This window comes from Trichoderma atroviride, chromosome 4 (assembly GCF_020647795.1).
Source record: "Trichoderma atroviride chromosome 4, complete sequence".
Taxonomy (NCBI): Eukaryota; Fungi; Ascomycota; class Sordariomycetes; order Hypocreales; family Hypocreaceae; genus Trichoderma; species Trichoderma atroviride.
The window spans coordinates 1,194,644-1,218,276 of record NC_089403.1 but is presented as its reverse complement, the minus strand read 5'-3'; the positions used below and the strand labels follow the sequence as shown (position 1 = coordinate 1,218,276).

General features: G+C 46.4%; 6 protein-coding genes across 6 annotated transcripts; 3 read left to right on the top strand and 3 right to left on the bottom strand.

Moving 5' to 3' along the window:
- Positions 1–227: 227 nt before the first annotated feature.
- TrAtP1_007684 (putative Hybrid PKS-NRPS biosynthetic cluster) lies at positions 228–12,319 on the bottom strand (the record flags this gene model as incomplete). Its single annotated transcript, XM_066113623.1, has 5 exons — positions 228–8,372; positions 8,460–11,134; positions 11,196–11,514; positions 11,581–12,057; positions 12,131–12,319. 5 exons carry the CDS (start codon positions 12,317–12,319, stop codon positions 228–230), a joined length of 11,805 nt encoding a protein of 3,934 aa, XP_065969709.1.
- Positions 12,320–12,929: 610 nt separating this feature from the next.
- Positions 12,930–14,092, top strand: TrAtP1_007683 (putative secondary metabolism biosynthetic enzyme; the record flags this gene model as incomplete). The annotated part of the gene is made up of 2 exons (XM_014092526.1): positions 12,930–13,477; positions 13,564–14,092. 2 exons carry the CDS (start codon positions 12,930–12,932, stop codon positions 14,090–14,092), a joined length of 1,077 nt encoding a protein of 358 aa, XP_013948001.1.
- A 1,106-nt stretch (positions 14,093–15,198) lies between these two features.
- Positions 15,199–16,176, bottom strand: TrAtP1_007682 (uncharacterized protein; the record flags this gene model as incomplete). Its single annotated transcript, XM_014092525.2, has 1 exon — positions 15,199–16,176. One exon carries the CDS (start codon positions 16,174–16,176, stop codon positions 15,199–15,201), a length of 978 nt encoding a protein of 325 aa, XP_013948000.2.
- Positions 16,177–16,873: 697 nt separating this feature from the next.
- Positions 16,874–19,124, bottom strand: TrAtP1_007681 (uncharacterized protein). The gene is made up of 9 exons (XM_014092524.2): positions 18,909–19,124; positions 18,797–18,852; positions 18,549–18,739; positions 18,265–18,482; positions 18,032–18,205; positions 17,748–17,974; positions 17,557–17,693; positions 17,317–17,496; positions 16,874–17,250 (listed from the first exon to the last, which is right to left on the bottom strand). The coding sequence occupies exons 1-9, from the start codon at positions 19,068–19,070 to the stop codon at positions 16,907–16,909; spliced, it is 1,689 nt and encodes a 562-aa protein (XP_013947999.1). The 5' UTR covers positions 19,071–19,124; the 3' UTR covers positions 16,874–16,906.
- A 1,279-nt stretch (positions 19,125–20,403) lies between these two features.
- TrAtP1_007680 (uncharacterized protein) lies at positions 20,404–21,868 on the top strand. The gene is made up of 7 exons (XM_014092523.2): positions 20,404–20,595; positions 20,652–20,664; positions 20,730–20,790; positions 20,843–20,983; positions 21,035–21,316; positions 21,370–21,487; positions 21,541–21,868. Exons 1-7 carry the CDS (start codon positions 20,546–20,548, stop codon positions 21,701–21,703), a joined length of 828 nt encoding a protein of 275 aa, XP_013947998.1. The 5' UTR covers positions 20,404–20,545; the 3' UTR covers positions 21,704–21,868.
- Positions 21,869–22,740: 872 nt separating this feature from the next.
- On the top strand, positions 22,741–23,300 carry TrAtP1_007679 (uncharacterized protein; the record flags this gene model as incomplete). The annotated part of the gene is made up of 2 exons (XM_014092522.2): positions 22,741–22,923; positions 22,980–23,300. 2 exons carry the CDS (start codon positions 22,741–22,743, stop codon positions 23,298–23,300), a joined length of 504 nt encoding a protein of 167 aa, XP_013947997.2.
- Between the last annotated feature and the right edge of the window lie 333 nt (positions 23,301–23,633).

Below are 23,633 nucleotides of genomic sequence, written 5' to 3'. Positions count from 1 at the left end.
TTTGTGTATTTTCACATTATGTCTATCAACAGTCAGTGAGTGACTACTTATCATCTTTGACAATGAGTCACTCAAAGATTATATGAACTGTAACCTGAGATTTTGAAGTGAAATGCATGCAAGTATTTATTATAGTGTCATATTCTCTTACTATTGACCATCCAGATTGTAGACAAATCCGTTGTATTCTTCTACCACTAATACTAACTACTTGGTAGAACAGTAGCTCATACCTTGCCTTTTACAAGTGATGGTAGACGTAGAGGCTCCTTCTTCTCAACCATATCCTTCAAATAGTCACAAATAAGCTCATTAAGCCCAGCCTCGCGTGCCTTTTGCAACCAATCGTTCAACTCTAGGTCGTCAAACGACTTTCCTTTAGCCTTCTCCATGTAATCTTTCAGATTTGGAATGGGCACTTTCTCTTCGCTGCAATGATTTACATAGGAAGCCTTTGGCGATGAGTCCATTTGATTCGAAATTGTTGACGCGAGAGCCTGAGTCGCAATATTCTTTGCCACGTGTTCAACGTCCACGAAATCCAAGTTTCCTTCAATGACTCCTGATAATTGGGGCACAGAACCAAGAATCTCAGAATAGGTACGGAGTGAAGCAATAATGTCTGTATCGGGCGCGCCATCTCCGATGATACTGGTAGGTCGATGCACGCAGCTTTGGAGAGCATGGTTGTCAACAAGATACTCCAGAAGTGCCTCGCTAATCCACTTCGATATCGCGTAGCCTTGCTGGCCATCGGCCGGTAGATCTGCTTGAAGTTCAATAGGAGCTTCAGTTAAATGTTCTCCTGGATACAAGTGCGCAACGGAAGCTGTCGATACGAAGTGGAACGGGATAGATGCCGCAGCCGCGATTTCAGCCAAGCGCCGTGTTGACAGGACATTGGAGCGTCGCAGCGACTGATATGTTTTCATGAACGACACGTCTGCGCCATTGTGAATCATGACATTGGCGCAAGATACGATGCTCTCAAGCTGTTCTGGAGATAGACCCAAGTCGTGTTCGGCAAGATCACCGCTGTATTCGATGATTTTGGAGCTCGAGACATCTACATGTCGTGGTAGCCCATTGACATCAGGTCGGATGGCAATGCAATGAATCTCGCTTACTCGGTCATCATTGACAAGACACTTGAGGATGTTTCGCCCTAGAAATCCAGTGGCGCCTGTGAGGACAACGGAGAGCCCTGACTTGGATGAAACGTTTGTAGACTTGGTGAAGGAGCTGCGTGATAAGCCATCACATAAGGATCGGATTTCCTTGCTCCAGTCAATATGCTGACGAAGAGCCTTATCGGGAACGGCCTGTATTCGTGCAGCCATTTCGCGGATTGTGCTCGCTTGGAATAGTTCCGAGAGCGTCAAGCTGCGGCCAAATGCCATGTCCAACTCTGCTTGAAGCTTCAATAGTAGAAGCGAGTTTCCACCAACAAAGAAGAAGTTTGTGTCTGGATTCAATTGTGAAGCCTTCATTGGAGTGGGGAGCACGTCTCGCCAGACAGCTGCTACTTCTTTTTCGACGTCGCTGAGGTCGCCTGTTTGCGGTTTGACTTCCAGTGTATCTGGAATTGGAAGAGCATCAATCTTAGATCTGTCCTTTTTGCCATTGGCGTTCATTGGAATTTCATCAATAGCAATGATATGCGTTGGACACATGTACGACGGCAAAGGCAGATCTTTCCTGAGGTTCTCCAAGGCCGAGTTCATATCTCCCGCGAAGCCGTCCGAGAACACAACATGAGCGACAAGCAGGTCGGAACCACGAAGAGACACGGAAGCATCATCGACTGCTCCTTGGGAGGCATCCACTATAGTTTTGGCTATTTCCTCCAGTTCGATGCGCATGCCGCGGATCTTTACTTGCGAGTCTCCGTCGAGCCGCCCAATGAACTCCAGAAGGCCATTCTCTAGCATTCGGCCCTTGTCCCCTGTATGATAGAGTGTGTTCCATCCCCGGCTGATATCTTCTACAGGTGAGACACGATCCGGAGTAAACTTTGTTGCTGTCTCTTGAGGTCGGTTGACGTATCCAACTGAATTGCCGGCACCTGCAATACAAATCTCTCCGGGGAAGCCAAAAGGCAGCGGGCTTCCATTTTGATCAACCACAATGACCGTATAGTTGGGCATTACAAAGCCAGCTGGACTCGCTGTCGTTGTCTTATCCGTCTTGTATGGAATCTCATACCGCGTGCAAGAGAGACTGGCTTCTGCGGGTCCATAGAGATTAATGAGACGCAGATCTGGAAGATCCAGCTTATTGAATCCTCGACGCAACTGAGCCGTAACCTTTTCTCCTCCAGAGAATGCAAATTTCCAAGATGAGCACGTTTTGAGAATATTGGAGGTATAATGCAAAAGATGCAAATACTCGGAAGGAACAAATACAGTGTATGTAATGTTTTCCGAGAGTATGAGATTTGCAATCTCCAGCGCATTGCCTCTAGCTTCCTTGGAAGCCACAATAAGTGTACCGCCATTTGCCAAGGCAATGAATACTTGTTCCAAAGAAAGATCGAATCCAAAAGAACTTTGCTGGAGGACAGTCTCTCTTTTGATCTCAAATATCTTGGTAATTCCCCAAATCTGATTCAAAACGCCATTGTGGGTGAGCAAGACTCCCTTGGGCGTGCCAGTTGACCCACTGGTATATATGGCAAAGCCAGGGGCATGAGACTGGGCAAGGCAATTAATCGGAGAGTTAGCTCTCGTTGTCGCCGTTGGCACATCTGACGTGTTTAGTAAAGTAGTAAGAGTATTGTCCGCTGCTAGTGTAAGATTTTGTGCCAAGTCGAGCGTCTCATTCTGGCAAATTATAGCTGCAGGTTTGCAATCTGCGATGATGGCAGCCAGGCGCCCCTCCGGATTTCGTAGGTCAAGTGGCACATACACCAAACCAAGAATCATGATAGCCACCAAGGAACAGATAGTATCGGCTGCAGGATCTAGAAGAACGCCAACGTATGATCCTGGAGACAAGCTGCTGAGATTTTCAGCAAATTGCTGCACGCGTCGCATCATGTCAGAGTAAGTTAGTTGTCGACCATATCCATCCTTGATCGCCACAGACGCCGGACTTAGTTCTGCCATCTCAATGATTCTATGAGCGAGCGTTGGAGCGTCCCATTCTATGCCAATGCGACTACCACGGCCCACTGAGGTTGCGCGCTGGATATCAGTGCTAGAAGCAAGACCACAGTCCAACGCCTGTTTTGACGTATCGGCAGCAAACTCCTTGAGGGTATGAGTGTACCACTTGAGGAGCATATCTGTATCAGAAGTGCTGTAAAGGTAGCTTTGAGTGGTGAATGAGATAATTGTGCCCTCTGCAATCTCTGAGATGTCTATAATGAGATCATAGGGATTTCGCGCATCATGTGTTGAAGTCCACTGGATCTCGCACTCTCCGAGCGGCATAGTTCTTGAGCCTCCTAGTCGGTAATTCACAGCGATCTGGAATAGAGGATTCTGGTCTCCAGATCTGGAAATCTTCAGTGTATCAAGAATCTGATCAAAGTCAACTCGCGAATGACTTAGGGCGGCCAGCGTGATATCTCTGGTTCGGACGGCAAGATCTCCGAAGCTTTGGCTTGTGTATGTCTTAAAGCGTAGCGGTAGCAAGTTTGTAAAGTATCCAATTGTAGCCATATCCGCAGCACTTGTTCGGTTTGCGTCTAATATACCAATAGCGAAATCGTCGATGTTGAGGCATTTAGACACAAATGCAGCTATGGCAGAGAGATAGAAGTGAAAAGAAGTAACCTGGAGCTCTGCACTTGCTTGCTTGATCTGGTGAACGAGTGGTCTCTGCAGAATGAGGTCCAAAGTCTCTGTATCGTAACTCTTGAGCAGTTGGCGACATTGGACCTCGGAGGTTGGAAATAGGGGCATTGGCCCAGGGATGCTATCATATGTGTCTCTCCAGAATCGCAAATCTTCTTCAAGCTTTCTACCTGCTGCCTCTCGTTGCATCTTTTGAGAAAGATCGATTGCCTGCTGTCTCGGGGTTCTGACTCCTTTGCCTGCGTAAGCATCGTTTAAATCTTTGAGAAATATACTCCAGCCAACGCCGTCAAGTGCAATGTGATGAAACGTGAAGATGATGCGATGATCTCTTGGAGATAAAGAAAGACTTTGAATCTTCATCCATTCACCACCATTCAGATCAAACTTGAAGCGTTTCATATCATCAAGATATTCCTGTATCTTAGCACTCGATGCACCAGGGATGTCTACATGCTCCAAAATGATGCTTGATCGTCTGTTCACTCCTTGCATGGCTTTTCCGCTGGGACTATCCAAGTAAAAGGAAGTTCGAAGACCTTCGTGTTTCTCAGAAAGAGCGTCAAGTGCGTTGCTAAAGTTGCCAATATTGAGTGGACCAGATAGCTTGCCAGACATTGTCACGTTATACGTTGTCTTGTCTTCCAAGTACACATGAAGGAAGTACAGACGGCTTTGACCAGGAGTCATTTCTCCCTTTCGCACATATGAGCGGTCTTCAGGGGTTTCTTCTGAAACTGAGGAAGGCTTGGGGGATACTGTTGATAGCTCGGTACTTGAGTCTCCCTCTCGATCAGAGCTGGAGGTGATTGTGGTTGGTGGTATAGACAGCTGAGTTTCCTGCGGGGTTGTTACAAATGCCGGAGCTTGATGAATACGGGCCTCGGGGGCAGCAGTAGAAGAAGTCAAGTCTTCATTGGCTGATGAGATTAAAGTTGGTGGAAGCATCACCAAAGCGTCCTGACAAATATCGGCCAGGGAAGCTCCGCTGAGTATCTTCAAAACAGGCATATCAACGTTGACTTCTTTTAGGAACCATGATCTGATCTCGACTGCTACTAGAGAGTCAATTCCCAGCTTGAGGAGAGGTGCCGCATGGTCAATTGAATCGGCGTGAACTTGAAGGATCATGGCCAATTTCTCGGCGCAAGCAATCTGCAAGACAGTCAAAGCATCTTTTCCACTTCCAGCAGCCGCCAGTCTTCCTTGGACGCTATCTGAAGACTGAACTTGTTGACGGTCAGAGCTTTCTGTAGTATTTTCGTGCGGTACATAGGTAGCAAAACGCGGGTTAGTATACCAAGGCGCATTTGCTGCTTGTCCAATGCCAATGATGATCTCTGGATCCTCACTAGAAGTGGATTTTCCAGCCATAATAGCCTCGGCAAAAACCGTGTGAAACTCAGGCTCGGACATTCTCATATATCCAACCTTCTTCAAATGATCTTCGTATTGCTCGAGATTGCGTGAGACGAAACCCACGCCAAGCAAGAATGCAATGTCAATAATGGACGCGGAAACGCCTCTCTTCTTTCTTTGGCGTACAAGCGAGTGCATATACATGTTTGCAGCGGCATAGTTGGATTGACCTCCATTACCCATCACGCAAGTAAGCGACGAAAAGCAGATGAAGAAGTCAAGTGGTGTAGAGTAGAAGATTTCATCCAAGTTCTGAGTTCCAGTCACCTTGGGCTTGAGAGCTACCTCAAAGTCGGCCAAAGTCATGTTGGTAAACAGTTTATCATTCAATACCATCGCAGCATTGGCAACACCGGCGATAGGTGGCATTGTGTCGCATACTTCCTTGTAGATCTTGAGAAGACCTTCCTTGTCTGATATGTCGAGGGCAAAGATGTTGATCTTCGCACCCTTGCGCCCAAGGTACTTCAAGACTTCTGCGTCCACTCTGCCAGGATTTCTGCTTGTCACCACGATGTTGCGTGCTCCGTGTGTGACCATCCAGTCACACAGAGACAGTCCGAGCTCAGAGGCCAATCCCACAAGGAGGTACGTCTTATTTGCTGAGAAAAGATCATTCGGATCAACGGGGCTGATCTTCAAATCCACAGTGTCAGAGCTGTTCCAACTAAGCATCGCAGTGGGAATATCGGGGAGAGACGGTATATCCATCACTTGATCCAATGTAATAGCGCTTTGGTGATGCCCAACATCGTCCGACAACGACAAAAGATGCCGACTCGCAATACCCGCCATCTCTTTCTTGGTAAAGCTGACATGTATAGCGTTTTCGTCATAAACGGCCAGTTGATTAATGCACCGAGAAGATTCGACGATGCGATGGAGTACGCTGTTGAACTTTCCTAGGTTCACAAATGATTGGATACCCGCTGGAATAATATTTCGCGCATCCCTTTCTGTCGCATATGGATGGATAAAAGCTTGACCAGGATAAGACTGCGAGTTTGCTTCGGATGATGTACTGAGGAACACATCAAGCCCTCGAGCACCAGCAATAGTAGAGATAAGCTTGGAAAGTAGCGCATCGGAGTCGTGAACCCAAATATTTCCTTGGCTGCTTTGAACGATACTCTCAGCGATTATGGTCGCCATGAGTCTTTCGGCTTCTGAAGAGGCAGCAAACTGCTGCTGGAGAAGCAGTATTTCTATCTTGGGCACATTCAAAATTGATCGAGCATGGGGAGAGAACAAAAGTGCCATTTGGCTGCTTTGACCAATAGACCCAATGCATAAGTGCAAGAAGAGGTTATCTCTGGTCTTGATAGGCAATAGAGATGAGTAATGGACGTGAACTCGTACCGTATCGGTCGATGTGGTTGCCTCCATTACATTTCGGACCTGCTGCAAGGATCGAGAACCATTCGATCTCACAAGCTCGACGCATGCCTCTCCAAGGGAAACGGGGCTGACTATATCTCTCCTGGTAGAGTTTAATCGGTCATTCATGTACTCAACAGGAACAATTCTGGGGATATAAAGCCCGTTTTCATTGATTGATAACTCCCACTCGTCATGCCATAGGATCCCGTCGAATTCTGGCGAATCTAAGCAGATCGTACGCAGCATCGTCTCGACGAATAGCGAAGGCTCCACAGCTCCTGCTTGAGCAGTGTTGATATCCAAAAACTGAAGGCGAAGATCTGGTAACTCGTGCAAAACTGATCTTCCAAGTCCAACAACCATATTTGACATTGGATTATCATCACGGCATTTCTGAGTTATCCACAAGACATATTTAGCATCTTGGAGAATCAGCTGTATCCCACGGAATTTTTCAGGAGTGATTTGTTCGAATGTTGGTTTATCCAGCTCAGAAAGAATAAGCACGGCTGATCCAGGTATAACTTCTCCAACTTCCTCGAGAGTTGTAACAAGAGTCACCGTCGATGCGATGTGCTGGAAAAGAGGCTCAACTTTCCGTACCATATTTTGAACTTTGTCCGTTTCTCCTCCTACGATGAACAAGTGTTCTAATTGTGTAATGTTCTCCTTTGAAGACATGGGATTGCGTAACAGACTGATGCGATCGTCTACTGCTTGACTCACGATGAGAGACGCAAGATATCTCTTGGGATCATGATAATCTCTGTATGCAGCGTCCACTCCAGAGAAGCCAGTAGCTAGCAGTTCTTTATGCCAGCGCGATTCGTCAACAGTAGGATGGTATAGTCTGCCATCTCCCCGTCCAAGCCACCAACCCGGTAAATGAGATGAGATGAATTGTGGCAGAACGCCGTCATTTGTTACTTCATTGAGAATCATGAACCCCCCGGGCTTCAACAGAGTTCGGCAGTGGGTCAGTGTCTGGGCCAAAGACTTGGTAGCGTGCAGGGCATTTGAAGACATAATGACATCAAACGAGTGCTTCTCGAATCCTTGCTCACAGGGATCACGCTCAATATCCAGAACTGCCCACTCCATCAGGGACGAGTACTCTCGGAAACGTTCTTGAGCGGCTTCGAAGAAACCAGCAGAGATATCAGTATAAGTATAAGAATGGCAATGATCAGCGAGGCCTTTGAGCATATGAATACTGGCACCACCGGTGCCAGCACCAATCTCTAATACCCTCATACGCGGATAACGGTGAGCCAACTGGCTAGTTACCGTGATGAGATGGCTGTATGTCTGGCGAAATGGAACTGCTTCGGCATATAGCCTTGTAAGCATATCCTTCTGCATCATGACTTGAAGCGCAGGTAGTTGTCCACGCAAGATTGAAGGTTGGACCTCGCCTAGGGCTGATATCATCTGCAGCTCTACCTTTCCAGGATACTTTGCCATCCATTTCTGCGCATCTTCTTCGGTATCAGTTACCCACTCTTTTTTAATGCGAGGATGGTTTCCAGCTTCGATCTTTGGAAGCAAATGATTGAGAATCCAGTCAATCTGAATCTGAAAGTGCTCATCCATACGGGGAATCTCCTCGGGCGATATTTCTTTGCGAAGCCTTCTCAAATAGAAATATGCGAGACGCTCGCAAATGTCTCCATAATTGACCTCTTCTTCGCTCAAATACTGGATTTTATCCGGTTCGATACCACTGCTGATATCTCTCATCCATACTGTCTTTGCAAACAGCTTGCGGTCGTTCTGCGGAGTTGCATTTGTGAATGACGAACATGTCAGAGACTGCAGCTGAATCTGTGTGATTCCAGTAGTCGACGAAGAGACATTTACATCGCCGCATATCGTTTTCGAATTAGCGTTTGTAAGGTAGCAGTCTGCAATCAGATCTGATATATCGCTTGTGGATACAGGGGCGTCCAGTGCTGCAGGATTAATACGGACGCGACGGATGTCAGTCGGCAGATATGGTGTCCATAGTTGACCATCTCCAGGGAATGCGAGCGCGGTGAAAATTCCGTGAAACGCCGCATCAAGAGTGGCAGGATGTAATTTCGTTTTAGAATTATCCAAGCGTTGTAACTTCACCGTTGACGTGTTGAGTCTTCTCTCTACGCCCTCGACCATAAACTCGCCAGTGTAACGCAGGCCGACCTCTTCCATGTAGGAATACAGACGACTGACACTAACAGGCTTCATTGGCAGCTTTGGAGCTTCTCTAGCCGGCAGAGAGTCCAGACGGGGCGTTCCGAGATGGATAATGGCGCGCCCTGTGAAGTTGGTGCTGTCAGGCAGCTCTGATGCCCCGTCCACTTTACAGCTGTAGCATGAATATTCAGCCGTGATCTGGTCTGAGGTTTGAGATTTAACTCGAATTATGAAAGTAACTTCAGTACCGCTCGACTCATCTTCGAGTGTGATTGCGCGATGAATCACAAGATCCTCAAGCTCGACAAGCCGGACTTCAATCTCGCCAGTCGCAAGTCGGATCGACGCTTCATAAGCCATGGATACGTATCCAGCAGCAGGGAAAAGCACTTGGCCTTGGAATACGTGGCCCCTAAGCCACTCCATTTCTTTGATCTTCATCACGTTGCGCCAAATCACCTCGCTGTTGTTGCCATGTGTGGTTGCATAGCCCAAAAGCTCATGCATGGGATTCTTGCGAGATCGATAGTTGCGAGACTTGCGGGATTCTTTCCACAACTTGGCGTCATGATCCCATGGATACGGCGGAATGCCTTTCAGCGTTAAACTTTCTCCTGCCTCGCCCGCAAGACAGGCTTTCCTAAATCCGGCAAAGTCAACGACGGGAGTTGGTGTGTGGAAATTGGACCAGATAAAGCCCAGAGCATCTGAGAACGACTCCATATCATCTTCGCCACGTTTAAGAACGCCAGAGTATGGTAGATCCAACCCTGTCAAGTTTTTAAGTGTCTCCAACGCTGGTGCTTTCAATGCAGGATGCGGTCCTACTTCTAGGGCAATATCGTGGCAATGCTCTTCAACTACTGCTCTATCAATGGCTTGAGAAAACAATACCGGCTTAACCATGTTGTCAACCCAATATGAGGCCTTAAAGGCCTCGGTGTCATCAATGCGACGACCATTTGAACCATAAACACTCGAATACCATTTGCACTTCAAATGATCGGCCCGGATCTGAATGTCAAGCTTCTGGAGCGATTCAAGGTAAGGCTGTGCGCAACGTTGCATATGATGTGAGTGGTACGCCTTTTCCACTTTCAGCACTCTTGCAAAAGTCTGTTGCTGGTCCAGGAGCTGCTTGGCCTCTTCAATAGCGTCTTCATCTCCAGATAATGTCACGCTGGATCGTGAGTTGCTCGCAGCTACCTGGATCCTGCCTGCAAACTGTGCTTCTTTACAGAAGAAGAGAGCTTGCTCAAAGCTCATGCCAACTGCCATCATCTTTCCTTTCCGGTCCTCTGGTCCGCCGGCAAGATGAGCAAATACTCCACGATAATACGCGATAGCCACCGCATCTGCAGCCTTGAGATATCCAGCAGCGTAGGCCGCGCTGATTTCTCCAGACGAGTGTCCCACAACAGCGCTGAACGTAATTCCAGAGGCATATAGCAAGTCGACCAGCGCAATTTGAAGAGCCGTGCAAAGTGGTTGAGAAATGGTAGCTTCGTGTATTCGAGAATTCTCATCTGATGCAACCAGCTCGCCAGATAATGACCAGGAGGGTGGAATAGGCAGATTGCTGAGTGCTTTTTCAAGTTCATCAATTGTCTGTCTGAACCTCTTTGACTTCTCATAGAGACGCCGACCCATAGAGGGCCACTGCGCACCTTGACCAGTAAATATTCCAAGGATTCTTGCCGGAAGATCCTCCGTCGCGTGAATCGCTCTCGTAGGTGTAGAAGCTGCTTGGTTTGCCACATTGTTTAGCTTCTTTACAAGCTCTTCTTGGGTAGATGCTGAGATGTATATTCTATGCGGAAACTGCGTGCGACGAGTCTGCAGCGTCCATGCCAGATTTGAGAGATCTGATAGCTCTCCAGATGCCAATGCCATGGCAAGAGACTGCGCTCTGGCCCTCACAGCCTTTTCTGTGTTGGCCGACAAAGTAAATGGGCCACAAGGGACCTGAAGAGCTTCGTCATTCCCTCCTGGCGGCCAGTGTTCTAAGATTGCGTGAGCGTTGGTGCCTCCAAAGCCAAAACTATTAACACTGGCACGCCTTGGAACTCCGGGAGGCAGTTTAGGCCATGGTTTGGCTTGGGTTGGTACGCAAAGATGAGTATAAAACGGGGAGATTGCTGGGTTGAGCCTGTTGAAGAGCATATTGGGCGGGATAATACCGTGCTGAACGGCAAGTGAAGCTTTCAACAATCCCGCCAATCCTGCCGTGCCCTCCAAATGGCCGATGACTGTTTTGACAGATCCAACGTAAAGAGGTTCGTCTGATTCAGCTGCACTGGCATTGTCTTCTTCTTCCTCTGCACCGAAGAAAGCATCTCGGACAGCCCTTGCTTCAATTGCTGATTGAGTGGAATGTTAGCAACTCTTTAGTGTATATTTTAGGCTAATGAATGAACTTACGATCACCAGCCATGGTTCCTGTACCGTGGGCCTCGAAATACTGGCAGCGATCTTCCTTTTTGTTAAAGTCAAGGCCTGCTCTGGTATAAGTGGACTTGATTAACGCTGTCTGGGATATGGAGCTGGGCATCGTAATGCCTGATGTGTGTCCATCTTGGTTGACACCCGTTTCCCGAATCAGGCATTCTATGTGATCACCGTCTTTAATGGCTTGGCTAAGAGTCTTCAGAAGGATTGATGCGAAACCTTCGCCGCGAGCGTAGCCGTCAGCGTCGGCATCCCACATGCGAGATCTGCCAGTTGGGGATAGCATGTGAAGCTGTAGACGCATACTTGGTTAATATCTTCCAATTTCACATTTTGAATGGCTCTCCCATCTGCGTACCTTGGACTCAAGAATGTATGGATCCGGGCCAAGGATCAGATTCACACCGGCTGCCACAGCCAGTGATGATTCTCCACTTCTCAGAGTTTGCACAGCGTGATGCAAAGCCACTAAACTTGATGAGCAAGCTGTATCTATTGTTGATGATGGGCCTTTCCAGTCGAAAAAGTACGAGACTCGGTTGGAAAGGATGGCCCTTGAGATTCCTGTAGCAGCGTACTGGGGCGCGCTATCCACATCACGCAACATGAGATCTGAGTAGTCTTGCGTCATCTGGCCTACGAAAATAGCCGTTTGAGAACCCTTCAGTTCCTGAATGGAGTATCCTGCCGCTTCAACACATTCATACACTGTCTCTAACAGCATGCGTTGCTGTGGGTCCATGGACTCCGCCTCTCTGGGGTGGATATTGAAGAAATTATGATCAAACTCTCTATGATCCTCTTCCAGGAGATAGGAGTGCAATACATTTGTACTCTACAATTGAGTGTTTGTTTAGCATATTTACAGAGCCAGGTAGACAAGTTTAGCAAGTATCACTGTTGCTTACCCCATGATGCTCTCCATTTGTATTATAAAATCCATCTGGATTGAACCGACTGGGAGGTATCTTCACCAGCACATCCTTAGGGTCCTTCAAAAGTTGCCACAGTTTAGATGGCGAGTTGGCACCACCAGGAAAGCGACAACTGCTTCCAACAATAGCAATGGGCTCAGTCTTGAACGGTGGCAGAGCCATGTTGAGAGTCTTGAAAAGAGTCGTAATCTAGGGATTTGCTAATTGTCGAATGAGGTTCCAAGTCCTTGCGGTTACATGAGATACAAAGTTATATAAAGGTGTAATCAATTCATGCCCTTAAGAGCCACAGCCGGACAATTGAACAGAACTCGTGGCGGATTCGTTATTGTGCGATAACAGGCGTTGCCGCATAGACGTAGGACTTTCATCGTTAATAGCTATAATTCAGCATAGCGTGAACGCTAATGTTCCCTACTTGACTCTGTCAATAATATTATTTCCACCGACTCTTTGTACTACATGATCGGTGCAATATGCTGACAGTGGGGCTCAGAATCATATCACCTAACCGGTTAATTAATGCAGGCTTACTCTACATGAGGCAGTTCAATATGTCAACAAACCGGTTTGCTTTTCTTTTTCTTACCGATATACGTGCCGAAATCATGAGCATTCGCAGATCGCAGTGTTGGTCCGATCTTGATAAATCTGCAGAGCGACGAGCCGCCCAAAGCGGAATATCCAGAACTCGTATTTGTACCAAACCAATTAAAGAACCGGAGACGTAAAAAGACAACTCCAAAACAATAAGGAACCATACAAAAAAAAAATGACAGTTCGAAACACCTTGGTCGGAAAGAGTGCAGGCCAATATGAATTGGTCTACAATGTTCCAATCCCAGATCCAGGCCCCGATCAGGTAGTTTGCAAAGTTGCCGCTATTGCATTGAATCCTACCGACTGGAAGATGGTAGATTTCTCCGTTGTGCCTGGCGCAGTCGGTGGGCATGATTTTGCGGGAGAAGTAATTGAAGTTGGAACTTCAGTTACGAGACTGAAAAAAGGCGATCGTGTCTTTGGGCTAGCGATAGGCTTTGATGTAGACGACAAGCGGACCGGGGCATTCACAGACTATGCCATCACTTATGCTCACGGCGCCTGGAAGATTCCTGACTGGATGTCCTACGATGAGGCAGCAACATATGGCGTTGGTATAGGCACAGCAACTTTGGCCCTCTATCAAACTCTCAATTTGCCGCCACCAGTTTTAAGCAATGACATTGCGACAACAAAGAAGAAGCCCAAGAAGCCGCTATATGTGTTGATTGCCGGTGGAGCAACCGCAACTGGCACGATTGCAATACAACTAGTAAAAGCGTAAGAGTTACTATTCCCGTTTCCCAAAATGACATTACAAACAAAAATATTTCATTATTAGAGCTGCAACTAACTAATACGTCAAGTTCTGGTCTCGTTGCGATTGCCACCTGCTCTGCCCAGCATAAAGATATGCTCATGCCGTTGGGTGCCGACGCGACATTCGACTACAACTCTCCCCACTGCGCTATCGAGATTCGCAAATACACCAACGATACCCTCCAATATGCGCTGGACTGTGTCACAGAAGCGGGCACAATGAAGATGTGCTACGACGCGATTGGTTCCGCCGGCGGTCGCTACGTTGGGCTTGAGCCACTTGCTACGCACATTCAATACACGCGGCGGACAGTTCGTGCTGATTGGGTAATTGGAAGAACTCTCTCCGGTTTGCCTGTACGACTAGATGGAGTTTATGGGAGACCAGCGAGACCGCAGGATCGCCAGTTTGCGGAACACTTTTTTCCTATAGCCGAAAAGTTGATTGCAGATGGTCAGCTAAAACCACATCCTGTGGAGCTACGTACGGGAGGGCTAGAAGCACTTGTTGAAGGTATTGATGATTTACGAAAAGGCAGAGTTCGGGGCAGGAAACTAGTTTACCCACTGGCATGAGGATAGCAGCATGGCCATGGGACCGCAGTATTTGAGGGTGAGAGAGTATTATTTTACCATAATTGCGATAGCTGAAGTGGCGAAAATCACCTTATGGCAAGATGGATTCTCTTCCCGCTCCAGCTACTTATATCTTTTCTGGTTGAAGCATCTGGTCTGGTCGGCTTACAAGACACGAGGTCGAGTAAGAAAAACATACAACCAAACTTCATTATACTATTCTTTGGTCTGTCAATTATCTGTTGTTCCTGTAAAGACGCCTTCACAGAAAGTTTAGTAAACAAATTCATTGTTGCTGAGTTTTGAATAAAAAGATCAAATCTAGTAATTTGCAGACTTACTCATGATACCAGGCGGCGATAGGTGCTCAACTGCCATGCAAAACACCCAAGTACAGGTAGTTACCTATACACAGAAGACAGACTGAACTCCATACCAAATTCTTCTTTATGCTACAAAAGCTGGCTGCACGTCGTCAGCACTGGGCATGAACTGCCCAAAACTGATATACAAAAGAGGCAAAGGGAAACAATACACACGTAATAATATCGACGACTAGACTTCCTCTGACTGGGTAGTCTTAGCTATTGGTGACCTCTCAGTCACTTTAGTGACGAAAGCCTGTACGCTATGACCTTGCTCGCCTATCTCGGCTCCAAGTTTGTGCTGTTTATTGGTGGAACGTGTATCGGCCATCTCCCTCGTATGACGCCCCAGGTGATTTGTGCACTCTAAATGTTTCAGAATCGTAGAGAATGTTCAGCTAATACTCTCTTCGCAAAAAGTAGTTTGCTAATGGCAATGAAGCCGCTGACGCCCATGCTTGGGTGACAGTCGGGGAGTATGTCAACGCCAACCCCCCATGCACACACGTCAGTGGCAACTTCGCACCTGGAACAGTAAATGTCGTGAATTATGTTCATGATTTGTATGACATTTTTTAAACACAATTATACCCACCATCTAAATCTCTTTAACTACTGATTCTATACCTTTACCCTATTATTATTACAAGTCCTCCTTGAATAAAAAACATTATCAAGAAATGTAGAGTGAGCCACTTCTCTGGCCGCTCTGTAACGACGACACATTAAGCATAGTGCTTTCTAGGCAAGAGTTGGATTTGCCAAATATACCGGGTTGACAAAGGCATCGTTATCGGCTGCTTGCCAGAACAGGTCAACCAAACCAGCGTCGTTGAATCTCATAAATCGCATGCCTCGGGCGCGATACTGTACGCCATTGGGCTTCACTTCCGTGCCGTTAAGCATAGTAAACGTGCCGTTGCGCGTTCCCTGGAATATGTATTCGGTAGCTGCCCAGTTACCTTGGCCGAGAACGAACTCATCGTGCTGAACGAGATCCGGGATCGAAGTGTTGTAACGAGTGAACAAGTTGACAAGAGATGCACGACCAGTCGAGTTGCGGCCATCAGATACAACAGTGACGTTCTCCGTGGCAAGGAGTCCGTTAGCTGATGAGTTTTTATTATTGAAGTTGATGTTGAACTGCGCGGCCTTCTCCTTAATTTTGAAAGTGAATCCGGCAGATGTATTCGCGATAGGATTCAGTGCAATCGGCTCAACGGACGGTAGTTTAGCCTCGCCAGTCTGTTGCGCTACTGCGAGTCCAGATTCGCCTATACTGACAATCCGGCTCAAGAGAGCATCTTTATCGAAAATCATAGTTTCGGCCAGTGTTGTCTGAATAAGAAGTTGCGAGGTGTTTGTAGTAATCCTGCTGGCGCTTAGAATTGCGGCAGTGTCTCCCTCCACAATGATAAGTCGATCGAGAAACTGAGCTCTGAGTCCTCCCGGAGGAGGAGCCAACGCCTGGGCAAACTGAACTCTTCCAAGGCCAGAAACCCCACTAAAGAAGCTATCAACGTCTGGTGTGACCAGTGCTGCATTGGCTCGAACTCCCTGGATGGTGTTTTTGCTAAAGTTCGGGTGAAATGACGCAGAGTGGTTGGCAACTAGACTAATATATTCGTCGCTAAGGAGAAGTCCTGGCGTTCCGATCGGTTCTTCGAGCTTGGTACTTGAGCCTACCAAGGCCAGCATATAAGCCAATGCAGATTTCATGTTGAAGGTAGCCACGGATTTTCTGGTTTGATCGAGGAAGAGCGCTGTGAGACCTGTGAGTCAATTCGTAAATGAAACGCTCAAGAAAAAACAACAACATATAGGCTGTCATTTGCTTGATATATATCCGCAATTTCCATCATTTCGTTACAATAAATAGCAGTATCACTTCGGATAGGGGCTGTGCTGACGGTTAGTCTTAAAAAAGATCGCCGTTCTGAATGATGATGTGGAATCAATCACCACAAAGCGTAATCACTAGAACAAAGCCGTCGGCTAAGTTTGACTTGCAGTGGGCCTTGATGAGATGGCACATAATTCTAAAATAACACTATTTCGAAGCAAACATTCCTATTTGCTAGTTACTAGCATTGATTCCAGGGATGGAATCAGCTAATGTGGGCTGGGGGGCTGTAAGATAGTACTGCCCACATGGAGACCATGTAGGGCTGATCTGTAAGGCGAACAATATATTGCTAATGATTTGATAATGGTACAGCCCCGACCAGCCGCCTTGGCAGACTATAGTCACTTCCTCCTGGTATTTGCTAGCACCCTTGTATTTTCTCCTCAGAACTGATACAGAGCTGCCACCCTTCGTCGCATCGTTCTCGAAAACAATAGGATCCACCGAAAAACGTTGTGACCAAAAATAGGAAGTAGTGTTACATTCTCCAACTATTCAATTAGAAATATGCGGGTTTCTATCTCGCCGCTGATACTGTCTAGTCTAGTGTTGGAAACGGAAATCTAATCTCTTATTACCCTCATCAGTTGTTGTTGCCAAGTAGTGTAATTTCTCCTCTTGCGTCATGGCATCCCATATCGTATCCCTCCGCTTGTTCCGGTATACGTAGTAGCATTTGGTAAACAGATACCAGGTAATGCTCACCGAAGTGATAGCGAGGAGGTATCTGTTGCCACGTCGGTAAAGTGGAGCGTCATCGGCGCGATAGAGATTCGACGATATGATGTTGCCGAGCTGCACGAACATGTTGTACGTCGCAGCGGATACGGTTCGTGATCGCACAGTATTGGAATTGCGGCTATTCAAGCCTACTTGGATCGGGTGTGCTAGTTATACATGTCAACAATTTTCCTTTGCCCAGCATTGGTAGATGGAAGCGTGAAGCTACTAACCGTAGGGATAGCTCAGTAAGAGACTGATTATAGTGAACACGACCCATTTATTGCTTTCAGCTGTGTAGCCAACTTCGAGCCAAATCAAGAATGGAAGACACCAGACCTGACCAAGCATGGCTGTCAAGACCATCTCGTTCCGGATCTCGGCCAAGTAGCTCAAAGCGAACATAGTGATGACTATACTTTATATCAGCAGCTATTATGAAGACGACGAAATGAAGCATAATTTGGACTTACTATTCAACACGCTAGAGGGTATGGTTAAGAGATTGGTTTGGAAAGTACTGAAGCCGATACTCCTGAGGGCCAGCGTGAGATATCTGCTCACAGGCGCAGCGGGTATCTGGAACAAGAGTCCAATAATGTATAACGGCCTTTTTGCTTCTATTAGCATGACAAGTTTCCTTGATAAGTGATGCTTGACCTACCAAAGATCATAATCCCCCAAACTCTTGAGTAACAACCTCGGTGTAATTGGTTCACGGTTGTGCATCGAACTCTTCGAAGGATCTTCTCGCAAGACACGGTTGACAATGATAATCTCTTCTCGTTCCGAGAACCAGCCGTTTTTGCCACGGAACCAGCCCTTCGTTTGGCAAGGGCCGGCGGGCATCAGACCAAATGCTAGAATTCCCACAATAAGAGTCATGAGGCCCTAGACGTACTTGTTAGCCTAGAACATCGTACATCCTCTTTTAATAATTGCTCTTACCTCAATCAGGAAAAGCCACCTCCAACCTGATCGACCTTCAACGTCTCTCATGTGGAGGATGCCATAAGCTAGTAAAGCGGCCAGGATCTCGGCTACAGTCATCATGCCCCAAAACCAGCTTAGGCGTAAAGTCAATTCGTGATGTTTGTAGAAGTACGAGAGATATAAGACAATCTGTGTAGTAGTATTAGTATGCAATGCATCCATCGTAATCTGAACTATTTTCAACTCACATCTGGAATAAATCCACCTTGCAAAAGGCCTAATAAAGCTCGACAAGCCAAAAATGAGGATCGACCTGATAGCCAGAATTGGGCACCAGCAACTATACTCCACAAGACCATCTGGGAGGGAATCCATCGATCGGGGCCTATCCATTTAGATACCAGCTGAGAAGGAACTTCGGCAAGTAGAAATGCGATGAGGAAAACGGTATTTCCCAAGTTGTAGTCTATTTGGTTTAGAGTAAGCGATTGCCTTCGGATTCAGGTTTGACAAAGTCAGTGGCAAATCTCACCATTTGTTGTCAAATTCAGATCCTCAAGAAAGTTGTCAGAGTTTGCCTGGCTGAGATTGGTTCGATCCATTTCGAGAGCCATGAACATGACACAAGCCCAGGCTGTAATGCGAAAGTCCATCTTTCGAATCAAAGCATCTTCTTCGGCCCAGGTCCATCGCGCCAGTGGATCGAAGCGATGAACATTTTCCCTTTAAAAGTTAGTTTTTAGTCCGCAGTTTAGCATCTGGATAAACGTGGAAACTCACCAATTGTCTGGAGGCTGGTACTTCTCTGCTGTTTCGGGATCATCAAAGACACTGGGCTGTAACGGAGTTAGAAAGGGTTCGACATGATATAATGCCGGGTATAGAGTCTAACCTGAGTCGCAATTGCGTACGGATCGATCGCCCGAGTTCGTTGCCACCAAAAGCGCTTCTCTAGTTTTTCCGCTCCCAAAGGAGGGATTTGATCCAGAGAGAGTGTAGACTCATTTACGCCCTCTTTTTCGGTCCCAGTCTGCCTTATGCGAACTGTAGCCATGATGAGACTGAAAGGTTTGATCCAGATCTAGGGTTGTATCAGAATCTGGATTTTAAGGAAGAATATTTGGGAGAACTATATAGGTTCTCTGCCGATCAAAAGTAGGCCGAGATGGCATCATTGCGGACCCCAATCACTTCTTAATCACTTTCAAGATGGCAAGGGTTTACAAACGTGCCTCCACTATCTTAGAAATTTTCGCAAGTGTGCCCGGTTTAAAAGTTAATACAGCCAGCTTGTTTTTGTTTAGTATCTAGATGGGCTTTATGTTGTCCCGAGAGGGACGCCCAAGCGGGGGACATAAAACAGGGATTCGGCAAACAACAGGTACGACTAATCCTTACAAAGTGATCTTTAATCAGGCTAAAACGTTATCTTGGTAATGGTGCAGAAATCAGTCGAACTATTATTAGACTTTACTTGAATTAAGTTCGTTTTCATCTTTGATAATTAATCTCTCCGTGAAGTCGACGGCTGTTTTCTTCTGTGACACTAAATTCTATTTCGGTTTCTTGGTCTTGTCTTGGCAAACGTCTTTCCATTTCACAACTGCAATGAAACAACCTGTTCATGCCCCTGCCGTTCTAACGATAGTTGCGGTCCCTCGGCAAACGGTTCGTCTAAGTCCCACCACTCTCTGGCCCCTGTGGCGACATCGGTCTTCAAAAAAGTATCGAGGGACTTTCTTTTACTGGTAAGAGAGGGCTATCACCTGCAGTTACGCATAGATACCCCGCGGTCTGATGTCCATCGCTATATTGCTTGCTTATCAACCGCCAATGAAAAAGGAGCATTTCGTGTAAGGCAATGTGAGCATAGAATGGCGACATCTTAGAGTAGCGATGAGGTGTTTGCCCCGGACCCGAAAAGTGGGGCATCTACCGGGTTTGGATGCCGGACTTAAGCCCGGCTAGACTATATAAGAGGATTCACCTCCTCTTCTTAATTGAAGAAACGAAACAAGTTACTTTACTGGAAGTAGTCCTAGCTATCTCAATGGCCTAGATCAATTGGGTCTTGGGCTTCTTTTCGGATATGGTCTGGATGATTGGTAACGGATTTGGCCATAGCTTTGATGCGTGAGCGTTTTGGTTGTTCGTTTAGCTCCGTGTGTATTCTTGTTCATATTAAGGCATATGATATCATATTACCTAGATATGTACATTCTACTACATGATGGAAGAAAACTTTCTGTATCATTCGGAAGAGACGAGCTCTTCATGCGGTCCCGCATCGCAACTAGAATTACACCAAGCCACGGATTATATAATAACTGTCATTATGAAATCAAGTGCATTTTCATTGGCCAAACTCCTTCCTAGCAGCTCTCCTTTTCTGCCACAGCATACCGCCCTAGCTTCATGTCCCTTGCAGCCGGAACGACGTGGTGTTTACAGCACTAAAATACAGTAGAGCATACTGTCTTCTTTACACCTCAGATACATCCGAAACAATTTTCACGAAATACCGAGAAAATGGCTGATCCAGTAGAACCCTTTTGGGGGCCTCAGACATCATATCTCAAGTATGTACTGCATTAATTAGCAAAATTTGAGCAATTACTTATACGTGGTGTTGCAGCTTTTGTGAGGAGGTACGTACACTCTACCCTTTGCGTCAATTTAGATGGTGCTCTGACGAATTGGCATCACGCTATAGGACTATGTTGTCACACGATTTATCGCTGAATTCGTGAATACTCTCAGCAGTTTTACTTTTGGTATATTTGAACCAGGAATTTTCCTGTGGCGGTCAGAATTGACATTGAGTAGTCATCTACGGAATCTACGGCTTGGTCACATCTCCAAAGGAACAGCGAACGGGCCCTCGGTTGATCTCATACACTGGTCTCATCGGCGTAGGAGTATGTTCCGCTGGATACCACATGACGATGAAGTATCACACCCAGATGTGTGAGTGATGTCTCTATAGCTTTCCTGTCGTCATCTCCTAACATGCTCTAGCCGACGAGCTCTCCATGCATCTTTTGACAACGCCTATCGTCTACCGCCTTCTTACCTTCAAAGCCAGTCCGCAGCGCACTAAACTGGTGGGAACAATTCTCCTTATTCTCTTCACCACAGTCATGGTCACTCACATGGTGATGGATGAATTCCTGCTCCATGCATCCGCTTTTGGTCTAAGCATTTACGTCATCGCGACTCGTACCTTGAAGGTCATCTCTCAGCAAGTGCCTGATCCCGCAATCAAAAAGACTCTGCAAAATATCTCCATCTTCGGCATGAGTAGGTTAACGATCCAATATGTTTATAAAAAACACAGCTAAGGATATCGCCAGTGTCTTTCGTATTTGGCTATTTTGTCTGGCTAATCGACGACTGGGCATGTAACATTTTGACCGATGTGAGGCACACAGTTGGCATTCCTTTGGCCTTCCTTTTCGAATTACACGGATGGTATGCCTCATTCCCTAACTCTCTCCTGAAGACCATGCACTAAATATTTTCAGGTGGCATGTTTTCACTGCTATTGGCGGCTATGTCGGTGTCGCAATCGTTGATTTGATCATCACGGGCGACGTTCACAAAGACCCTACCGATCAACTTGCCTGGCCCGTTCCTTTTGCTGCGAGACTCATGTCTAGTTCCCAAAAGTCGACAAAGCAATCGTAGATTTATCGAAGAGTAAAACCTATAGAAGTACAAGAGCCTATTCGTAGGCTTAGATGATCTCATAGATGCCATCAGCTGGTGAGACAATTGGGGAGCACTTAGAGTGCTTATTCAAAACGACATTTATAGACTATAGAGAGGATTTGAACTATACTTTTGACTCTTAAATCTTGTTAAACACGCCCGTAGTATATGTACGACTGTTGCCCTGCAACAACGCCTCTCCTGCTAGCCACACTGCGCGAGCCACACGACAAAGGAAAAGACTTGCGATGTAACACATCATGCTTACAGGCAAATAGGTTTAATAAGAAAGATTATGGTTCTTATTATGAGCTTGTCTATTTTCATCGTTCTAATTGGCCCATAGACGCATGGTTACCTAGGGTAGGTCTCGTTGTAATCATCTTACATCCGTCTTCTTATGTCATGCTACACCAGTTTGTCTCCGGCTCGGCTTTATTGGGCGTTCTGAAGTCTAAACTATTACCTAAAACAGCCCCTTCGCTCGTTTCGGACGAATGATGCCCACGTCTACATCATGATACTAGTGCGCTCGGTGCTTGAGATCAGGCCCGCTATTTAAGTGTTGCTTTATATGTCGCCGTGCAGTACATACGTTAAGTTTGATGCCCGATACTGGAAAGTTTCTACCATTCTTGGATAATTGGTACTGAAATGAGCAACCGGTGCAACCGAGATACCTAGTGCACGCATCTTCCCATCATGCCGACCCGTTTATTAAGTTCAATTCAACAGCAACGTGGCTAGCGCTAATATTAGTCAAATAAGAGACACATGCAGACTCGGATTAGAACTGCAGATATTAAAAAGTTGCTACTGAATTTCGTGAAACTTGCTATTGAATCCTGGAGAAGACTGAAGATGATGAGTATAAAAGATGAAGATATCCCGATATTCTTTTCCATCAGAACATTATCACTCACACACTACCACCATATCTAGGACACACGCTGCACACTCAACAACATTCCAAGCTTCCCAATTTTATCACATATTTTTGAATCAAAAACAAAATGGCTACTCTCGAGCAACGAAACAAGGCGGTTGTTGCCAAGTACTTTGAGGAATACTGGGTGAAGGGAAATGTCTCGATTGTGGACGAGCTCTGCTCTGATGACTTTGTCATGAGCTACCCTAATCACGGACCCCGTCACGGCAAAGAGGGCGCAAAGAAGATGCTGACCGAGTTTATGGAGGTAATTAAACCTAGAATATGCCCCAAAAGCACTTTCAAATACTGACTACATAAAAGGCTTTCCCTGATCTGACCTTTAGGTCTTACCAAACTCCATTGATTGCAGAGGGTGACTACGTCGCAGCCCAGTGGGTTGGCGGCGGCACGCATACTGGCCGTGCATTTGACGATTTGGTCGTGGGAAAGCTTGACAAAGCCAATACTGGCAAGAAGATTCATTTCAGCGGAATTTCAATTTTTACACTCAAGAATGGCAAGATTGTTCGCGAGATTGCTGAGGAGGGCGGGTTGACTGTTCTGCAGCAGCTTGGGCTTGTTCCCCAGCCTAACCCTGGCAAAGAGATTGTTTACGATGCGGAGGGAAACCAAGTCTACTAAGATGTTCTCTTGAAATAGATAGATATATTCATCAATGAATCGCAGATTTGGTGAATTTTATTTACTCGGCCAAGTGTATGTATTTCCGTCTCAGTGATGGGATCTCTAGGTCCGGTTGATAACAGTGAGGTTACTGATAAGGAAACTTGAGAACAGCGCTCCATATCAGAGGCCATTGTCCATGAGCCATGACATCATAGCGCTGGTTTGATCATATAATTAGTACAATTCGCTGTGGAAAGGGTAGAGAAATGATGGGAAAAGAATTTCCAATGGATGCGATTTAGATTGCGATATGATTTATGAAATTATTCCAGTGGCATTTGCGGCTGA

What these genes read in the sequence shown, in the direction of transcription:
- TrAtP1_007680 (XM_014092523.2), top strand. Translation starts at nt 20,546, where the DNA reads ATGGCTGATCCAGTAGAACCCTTTTGGGGGCCTCAGACATCATATCTC. An exon ending in GAAGTATCACACCCAGATGT is followed by an intron (nt 20,984 to 21,034) that starts GTGAGTGATGTC and finishes AACATGCTCTAG; the next exon opens with CCGACGAGCTCTCCATGCAT. An exon ending in TATCTCCATCTTCGGCATGA is followed by an intron (nt 21,317 to 21,369) that starts GTAGGTTAACGA and finishes GGATATCGCCAG; the next exon opens with TGTCTTTCGTATTTGGCTAT.
- TrAtP1_007681 (XM_014092524.2), bottom strand. Translation starts at nt 19,070, where the DNA reads ATGGCTACAGTTCGCATAAGGCAGACTGGGACCGAAAAAGAGGGCGTA. An exon ending in CGTACGCAATTGCGACTCAG is followed by an intron (nt 18,853 to 18,908) that starts GTTAGACTCTAT and finishes ACTCCGTTACAG; the next exon opens with CCCAGTGTCTTTGATGATCC. An exon ending in AAGGTGGATTTATTCCAGAT is followed by an intron (nt 18,206 to 18,264) that starts GTGAGTTGAAAA and finishes ACTACTACACAG; the next exon opens with ATTGTCTTATATCTCTCGTA.